The following is a 9,364-nucleotide window of genomic DNA, read 5'->3' as shown; positions in this document are numbered from 1 at the left end:
CGCTTTCCAGACTTCGAGTCTTCAGGATTTGAATGATTTGGTGTGAAGAGAGAGGCACTGGATCCATTTTGATCTGCATAATAATAGATATTAGAATATATAGCTTTATTGTACATGTTAACCATAATACTTCTTATTCTCCACCTTCACCATCTTTCACTACATTGGTTAAACTTACCTTTTTCGCTAAACTCTATCTGTTTTCCTTGGATCCTGTTGTTATTGTCTTGCTTGTATTTTGTGTGCAAAACTGGAACAGTTTCTTTCTCACCCCATTCCACAGTACTGTGCACTTTCTGATTTTCTAGCTGATGACTGCTTTGACTGCTTTCTAAAGACTGTTTGCTTTTTTCAGGTTTTTGTTGGAGAAGACTGGCTAATCTTGATCCATGACAAGACCTATTATCATTTTCATTGAAGTGATGTCTTTGTTGAGTAGATGATAATAATGGATAAACATCTTTAAAGTGCTCCACTGCAGGTAATAAATATAATTCAGGAAAAAGTGCCTAGAACATGCAGTATATTCATCAGACAGGACAAAAGAGGAAATGTACAATGTAAAAAGTTTCTGTAAAGCAGTACCTGAAAAGCCATTCAATACATACGTAAGGAGGAGCAAATGACTTCAGTTCCAGTTCCGTTTCTTGCTTTGCATTCACCTTGGAAGATAAAGAATGGAAGCATAAACAATAAAATACTTTTTTTATCCATAAGGTTGCATATCACTTGATTTCTGTTTTATCATCATTTTTAGATAGTACATTTTTTCAGAAGCATTACTATCTTCTCTAATGGCCTCGTAGGGAAGAAGGAACATAAAACCACTATTTCTGTTTTCTGACAAGGTATTGAAATTTTATTTTGTCTATTTTTCAAAATCTCCCTCAGACCCACAAGAGTATATGGATGTACTGAATTTTATTTTGTTTTTTAATCCTTTGCACTTTCTCCTATGGTTCAAAGGACCTGATCCAACAGTCACAGCAGGTGAAAGTCTTTGGCTTTCTTTACCAAAAATTGCTTCAGGCTGAATCTGAATTGAAATGATGAGACTCACATAATTTTCTCTATTCACCTGATGCAATACTACAAAATATTTAATATATACATATATTAAAAAAATCCATTACTCTTCTATGTCTTGTGTTTATTGTCTTCATATTCTGTGTGATATACGCTTTCAGATTTCAACTGTCATCCTATAAATAATGTCTAAGATAATCAATGTATATTTGAAAGATATGCTTCAACAGGAAAAAAAAAAATAAATCTGAGCTTCCATTTAAATAATGAAATTGAACTAAACATGGACCAAAATTTCATTCTCAGTAATGGCCAGGCAATGCCATTAATTCACTGCTAGAGAGACAGGCTATATGCAAGAAAAGGAAGAGCAAATGAACACAATTATTGGTTTATGTTTATTTTTCATTTAAAGACCCTTACTTGCAAGTAGGGCACAGCTCTGGCTACTGCTTACATTGTTACTATTGTGAAACAGAAAACTAGAGGGGAAAAAAAAAAAAAACAAACTCAACAAATATTTGGTCATGGAGATGTAATTCATTGAGGTTACCATGACCCTAAACCACAAATAAATCAGTTGGTTTATTGCTTTATACTTTTTTATAAAGTTAAACAGCCACAGCAATGGTAAATACCCCAAGTTAAAATTATAATTTTGTCACTAAAAATCCTCACTTGCATCTACCAATCTCTTTAATTCTCTGCTAAAGTAAAATATTTTATTAATTTTCTCACATTCTAAAGGAAACTGGAAAATTTATCCATGTATCTCAGAATCGTCAGTGGGGAAGAAAATATATCATCTTAATTATTATCATCCAGTTAAAAAGACCTGAATTCTTTGAAGACAAATGCATTTCAGATTTAGATTGTCACAGTCTTTCTCTTCATGTTTTTCTACCTACTTTGCATATTACTTAGTGTTTATTCTAGTTTTCTGTGTAATTTTAGTGATAATCCAACTACAAGTGAAATAAAGAACAGCACCAAATTTCCAGCTTGTAATTAATTTCCAAATCCTTGAGAAACAGGCGAAATGAGAGGTGAAAAAAGTATTCCATACTTATGTATATCACTTGAGTCTTTGTGCATTATAACAACAAACTTTCAGTTGGATGGATTTTCAAGTTAGTTTGATCTTTAGCTATAATTTATAAGATATATAGAGAACAAATTTGAGGAACTGTTATGATCCAGATATGTAGGTTTTTGATTATATACATTGCAGGATGTAGTTACAGGCTAATTAATGTAACACAAATGCACATCCTGAGAAGTTTTCATTCAGAGACTGATCTCTGAAAGGCTTTCAGTCAGGTCAAAGCAGGAACCATTAAAGGAACTCTACTCAGCTTCCACTGTAAATTCTTCAGCTGCCATATTCCCAGTCATTTACTGGTAATAAAGAGCCTAGAAGGATTTTTTTTTTTTTTTTTAATGCAAGCAGACTTTTCATATTTAATCCATTGACTTATCAAAACCAGCATGTTTTCACTGGATGGTAACTAACGACATCTGATGCTTTCTACGATGTTTCTGAGATGCCTGTCCAGCTGTGCCTTTTTATGTGGGGAAGCAGATGTGCTCTCACAAGAGCTTATGCTCCAGAATGTTTCAGAACAAATGGTAACAGTGCTCCTAAAGTTATCACTATTGTCTTGTCTATTCGCTATTATCTAATCTGCAGGAACAAAATCTGTACTTTACATTATAAAGCAGGAGAGCACTAAATTAAAAACAAAACCAAAAACTCACCACTGCTAGTTTCTTCCCAATGCATTTTAAAAATCTGAATTTATCTGCAACTGCAACTCCACCCAGGTACTCTCCAAGCTTCTCTCGTAGCACTCTTAGTGTGATGTGAGGAGACACCCTAGAATGTTGTTATTCATTAGTACATCTGTAAGATCAAATAATTATGGCTAGTTAGTAAGAGGGGGAAGATAATGCTATACACATGCTGGCTTGAATGGACAGAATGACCAAAGGCAGGAACTATGTCCTAGAACTGAACCTAACTACATATAGGCCACAGAGTTTTAGTGTGGTAGTCAGAATATTGTACCACTTTACATTCCATTGTACCACTTCATGGTAGACTGTATTAAAAGGGCTGTTAAAACATCACCTGGCAACACCTATATTTTAGGAACCCCATGCAAAGGAAGAATATGGAAGTAGCTGAAATTTGAAAACAACTCCTTCAGAATGCTCTTGCTCATCTGCAGATGAATAACAAAAACACTGGAAAGTACAGTCATGCATTTCCATATAGTTAACAGTTTCATGGGGACAGTCCATGCCTGCAGAACATACTCCTTCAAGTACTAGGGGCTAGAGGAGATGTCGTCACTGTCCACCTTTAAGTAACAGGCACATCCCTTTGATTTTTGTCTCCTCCAACACAGCTTTACAGTTGGGTGTGTGCACGTGTACATGCAAATGTATTTTAAATCAAAATCAAACGCTGCAGTGTGAATATTTCCACCACAGTTTGAGGATGAGAGAGCTGATGCAAATATGAATTGCATAATTTAATGTACTACTGGAAACCTCGCAAATGTTAAAGTAATGAGCTCAGTATAAAAAACACTATAGAATAGAAAGCATCTCCCTGAATAAAACCAAATGTGCAAGGGGCACACAAAAGCTCTGCAGCACAACACGCAACATAGCCAATTCTAATTGCTCCTATGTTGCCACATAAAATAAACCAGAGAACAACTTGAGGCCTCATGCTGATGGTTAGTAGTGGACAGGTCTTCAACATTAACCTGTCAAGGTTTGTCTGCACTTTCCAGCAGCCCTATGTGCCTTCATTTCACACCCTAGACATGTAAAAATAACCCCAGTTTTGTCTCATAAACACAGTGCATCAGTAGGCTACAGTGCTTCCCTTGCATTATTCCAGACACCCTGGACTTAAAAAATCCTCCTCGAGATCCTAGATCTTGTGCCTTGGAGCACGTGCAGCCGAGGAGACCAAAGTGTGCGGAGTGGACTCATCTAGGCCATGCTGCTTGGTCTCTGTACATTTAGGTCCTGTTTATTTCTTGCTCAGCCATATTTTGCCCACATTTACTGCTGATATTAGTCCTAAGGTAATTTATTTCTAATGTATCAAGAAATATGAGAAAGACAAATGAATAATTCAATACACTTCCTTCCAAGGTCTTATGTGAGAACAGATATATCTATAATCCAAATATCTTTCAAATATCACTCTCATTTCTTCAAGCTGGTGTCTCAGAGAAGATATGTCCCTTGAACGGTCGTCTGAAATCAAATAAATGCAAGTTTCTTCACAGGTAATTCTAATACTGCACATCCTTCACTGAGAGTGCCCATCCAAACCAGCAAGAAAATCTAAATCTAAGGCATTTATGAACAGCAGAGAAAACTTCTAAGCAACTAAAATGTATCATGGGATAAAATTATCTAGGTATACAGAACCTGAGCTACAGGGTAGAAATTTATCTGAAAATTATTTGCCAGTGCAGTTATTAGGAACATATAATAACATATTTCTTACTTGCTGCCACTGGCTGGCACAAGACTAGTCACATCCGAGTCATTTGCTTCAGAGTGTTCCTTTAAAAGTAATGCAAACTAGAGTTCATTGCAGCAATCTTGCCTAGAAATAACAAAAGTATGGCTTCTGTGGTGAGGAATGAGGAATAAATAAGAGATCACAGAGGCTGAGAAATCAAGTTCATGAGAACAAGAACTCAGGGCCACAGACAATTACACACTCGATATTTTCCTCTCATTTCACCATTAATAGAAGTGGCCTGTACTTAGACCTAGGAATCCTTTGTTAAGGTGACTCAGTTACCAGGATTTTCAAGCTGACTGGACAGTGCTGTCAACAACGACCAAACAGCATTAGTACCAGCAAGGCTGCTGTTCCCTCTCACAGATTATATTTTTTATGTTTTTAAAAACGGCACTACACTTGCCAGGTACTAGTTATTTTTAATGCTAATGTACTGCAGCATTTCATAGTACCCATAGAATAATTAATTAACAATTACTTGAGACTTATTAGCAAGCAATAAATATCCAGAAAGATAAAAATCTCACTGAAATCAGTGAGACTCCTAATTTAATAATCCCTCAGAATTGAGCCTTGGTACAGTAAATTTACACTAGAGAACAGAGGGCAGTGACAGATGCCCAATCCTATTAAATGATTTGATGTGTATTTTGCACCTCTGCTGGAGACTAGAACAGCAAACAAAATGGATACACTGTGGGTACACCGTTAATTCCTCTGGTTTGGGGCAGCCTCTCAACAAAAGAAGCTGCAAGAATGAATAATACATTCTGCCTTACTTGCTCACACATGACTGTTGTCAATCTTTTCAGATACATACGGTAATAAGTGGACAACACATAATAATTTAAATAAATTAAAATATTCAAATCTGTTAAATTTATTAACAAATACATTTAAATTATTAACAGGTCTTGAAGCTGGACCATTGCCCAGAAGAATTCAAGATTTTGATAATCAGGCTCAAGGAGATAGAAAGAATATAAGACTGATTTTACAACATAAATTATTCTGCAGAAATATCAGCACTGCTCTGGAAGTACATTTCAATGATCTACACCAAGGGCTGCAATGGAGCTAAGCCTGATCCAGTCCAGATAGACATAACACTAGCCATGGGCACCACTTACCCTCCCGAAATTATTACAGAACAAGTCTCTTCTGATAGATGTCACTGTGCTCTATAGAGCAACAGCCAGACTAAATGCTGAAGGACAATGCAAAGGACCTCCCATGGACATGAAGTCCAAGACGATACTCACCTTATAAATCCGGCCGAGACGAACTTGCTACTAAGAGCTACGGGAACTGTATTCAGCGTGAAGTTCCACACTTCTTCTGGGACATAAAAAACATGGAGCTCCACCAACTACATAAAGGAAATAACTGCAGATATATTATAACCCTCTTATATGCTTTGTTTTGTTTAGGAGAATTTTCAGTTTTTGGAGAGAGGAATGATTTCTTTGACATTCACCAATGGACTAGAAGAGTGAGGCTCTATCTGCCAGTGATGATTAGATAGTGAGAACAGTGATGAGTAGAGCAATTTGTGATTAAATGACAGCATCAAAATAAGTCACATTAAAACATGTTCGACAATGAAAATGAAACAAAAGAGAGCCTGTGCTACTGCTCTGTGTCATTGTGACAGCAATGGACAGAGCTTACCAAAACCAGCTGATACTCTGGAGTGTGTCACGGTTACAAGAATGCTCCGGCTGAAAACCTACCTTTGTTCATCTCATTAAAAATGCAAACCCCTGAAAGCTTGATCCAAACAGCACCACAACTTGACCTCACCAGCGTGAGAAAAAAAGTCTAAATATTTCTGACAGGTTTTAATAATGTTAGCTACCTTAGAAGCATAGAAATGCTCCTGGCAATGTCTGCAAAAAGAATAGCTAAGCCTGCTCTAAGCAAGGCTCACTTAGATTGTGTTCAAACTTCTGGTAGTTGTGGGATTCTTAATATCTAAGTCTTGATATTTTTAGTAAAAAATGATATTATTAAGAAGGATGATACACTTCCCTATATTGAGAAGCTGTGGAAATAAGCTACAGTAAATACTTTTGCAAATGTTGAGTTACTAAATATGAACTAGAAAAGAATGCTTTCTATATATACTATGTTAAAAGCACAGGGGTTTTCCCTCTCAGATCTCCTAGAAATGGTGCGATGTCACTTATTTTAATATTTTTTTTTATTTTTATTTGTGAAATCTAAAAAAAATATTTAGAGAAAAGCATAAAAACTCTCACCTGTGATGTCTGAAGTCTTGTTTGACTGAATGCCATGTTGGTTCCTGTACTTGATCACAGCAAATGCCAGGTTGGCTTTCTAATTTTCTTTTTGATTGAAATATTCTTTAAGAATGAGTTTCACGATAATCTGTTACAAGAGAAGTTAGTCCATTAATATCCTTTATTTTAATTTCCTGTTCTTTCCATTTATGAAAATGGAAAAGTTGTTTCTGTGCTGAGGCAGAAAGGTTCCAGCTAACTGCAGACAAAGACTCAACCACACCTTCTACACAAGTGAGTATCACCTAAGCAACTGGGGGAATTGCTAAATCACAGCCCTGCAGCTCTGAGAGATCTGCCCTGGAGTATTTCCTTGTAACATTTTATCCCCTAAGTATAGTTTGGTTGTACCTAATTTTCTAAATAATTGCACTATTTTCCTAAAGACACAGACCTACATCCTCACAAAATTGGATTCTTGCAGGGTCTGGACTTACCTCTGATAACGGGACAACTATTATGAACTGCAGGCGAGCCACATGCACGGCATGTTGCGCTGGCCAGACACAGCATTGCAAGGGAATCTGACTGTGCTGGGCGACCACGTCAGAAAAATCCTTTCACAACCTACAAACTGTGGTTCTGCCCTAACCTTCTTACGACTTTCCTTCAGTTCTCTCACTTTGAAGGCTCCTCCAGCACCTCAGAGGTTACAAACATCCTTCTGATTTTCAGCCTCCTGCACATCCTCGTTGTTCTCCTAGGAGATCATCTTACCAGCTCTCCCTCCTATCCCTGCTACTTCTAATTCAACTTTTCTTGAGCATAAATGAACAGACCTTCCAGGTCTTGCCCTGACTCTGTGCAGTGGAATTAAGATTTCCTTGTGTCAGGGGGAAGCACCTACTTAAAAGGGCCTGTGTCCTTGCTTGTCTCTTCAAAACTACACCGCAACGAGCTCTCATGAATGACCTGACTGTAGCATCATGTCACATCTCCAGTTATTCCCAACCAACAACACAGCAGGTTACAGCATAAGTTCTTCCTATCAGTCCCTGTACATAGGCAAGCTGTGGCACTTTGTACTACAGCATGTCAATTATTCCAGGCTTAACAGTCATTCCTGGACACTTTCTGCAGTAAACACCCATCTCCTCTACACTGTAGTAAAGACACAAACATGCTGGCAAGAGCACAGTTAGTAACTTCATTCATTACAACTCAAAAATAAGCTCCAAACTAGTAACTCACCACCAAGATTTACCACCTTGATCTTAATATTGTCTCCTCTTTTAATCCACTTTATAGATCAATGGAAGGGAGGGACGGGTGATCATAGAACTTGGTGTAGTTGGCTTGTGCAGCTTTCTCTACTCACTCTTTGTGCTCTATAACCTAGTAGGATGGATCCTTTCTTCTCATAATCATAGAGTGCTTTGGGTTGGAATGGACCTTTGAAGGTCACCTGCAGTGAGTAGGGTGACAAACTTCAACTGGACGAAGTTGCTGAGATCCCCATCCAACTTGACCTAGAATATTTCCAGGGATGGGGCACCCTACCACCTCTCTGGGAAACTTGTGCCAGTATTTCAACACCTTCATTATAAAATTTCTTTCTTATATCCAGCCTAAATCTTCCCTCTTTCAGTTTCCAGCCATCATCCCTTGTCCTGTCACAATAGGCCCTGCTAAAAATATTGTCTCCATCTTTCTTATAGATCCCCTTTAAATACTGAAAGGCCACAATAAGGTCTCCCTGGACCCCTTCTCCAGGCTGAACCCCAGCTCTCTCAGGCTTTATTCACAGGAGAGGTGCTCCAGCCCTCTGAGCATTTTTGTGGCCCTCCCTTGGACCCAATCCAACAGGTCCATGTTTTTCTTGTGCTGAGGACTCCATTTATGTAGTTTCTTGTTTCTGCATTTCTACTAAACCATGTCCTTAGGTGCCACATCTACATGTCCTCTGAATACCTCCAGAAATGGTGATCCCATCACTTCCCTGGGCAGCCAGTGCCAGGGCTTGACAACTGTTACAGTGAAAAAATATTTCCTAATGTCCAATCTAAACCTGCCCTGGGCAACTTGAGGCCATTTCCTCTTGTCCTATCTCCTCTTGTTCCTTTGGAGAAGATATCAACCCCCACCTCACTACAGCCTCCCTTAGGGAGTTGTAGAGAGTGATAAGCTCTCCCCTGAGCCTCCTTCTCTTCAGGCTAAACAACCCCAGTTCACTCAGCCACTCCTTGTAAGACTTAGGCTGTAGGCCCTTCAGCAGTTTTTTTGCCCTTCTTTGGACATGCTCCAGCACCTCAATGTCTTTCTTGTAGTGAGGGGCCCAAACCTGAACCCAGTATATGAGGTGTGGCCTCACCAGTGCCGAGTACAGGGGGATCACTGCTCTAGTCCTGCTGACCACACTATTTCTGGTACAAGCCAGGATGCTGTTGGCCTTCTTGGCTACTTGGGCACACTGCTGGCTCATGTGCAGGTGGCTGTCAACGAACACCCCCAGGCCCTTTTCCTCTGGGCAGGTTCC

General features: G+C 38.6%; 1 protein-coding gene across 1 annotated transcript in view; it reads right to left on the bottom strand.

Moving 5' to 3' along the window:
- Window positions 1-6,882, bottom strand: part of SPATA1 (spermatogenesis associated 1) — a gene marked incomplete at its 3' end in the record, with an annotated part of 9,656 nt that extends 2,774 nt beyond the window's left edge. The window contains exons 1-6 of the mRNA XM_008935406.1: window positions 6,847-6,882; window positions 5,848-5,954; window positions 2,785-2,902; window positions 609-662; window positions 179-509; window positions 4-73 (exon numbers count right to left, since the gene is read on the bottom strand). Coding sequence (XP_008933654.1) covers window positions 4-73; window positions 179-509; window positions 609-662; window positions 2,785-2,902; window positions 5,848-5,954; window positions 6,847-6,882 — 716 coding nt within the window. The remainder of the gene's footprint in view (window positions 1-3; window positions 74-178; window positions 510-608; window positions 663-2,784; window positions 2,903-5,847; window positions 5,955-6,846) is intronic.
- Window positions 6,883-9,364: the final 2,482 nt, after the last annotated feature.

Source organism: Merops nubicus, unplaced genomic scaffold (assembly GCF_000691845.1).
Source record: "Merops nubicus isolate BGI_N331 unplaced genomic scaffold, ASM69184v1 scaffold27232, whole genome shotgun sequence".
Taxonomy (NCBI): Eukaryota; Metazoa; Chordata; class Aves; order Coraciiformes; family Meropidae; genus Merops; species Merops nubicus.
Note: the sequence above shows the minus strand (reverse complement) of the source record. Positions and strands in the feature narration are given on the sequence as shown.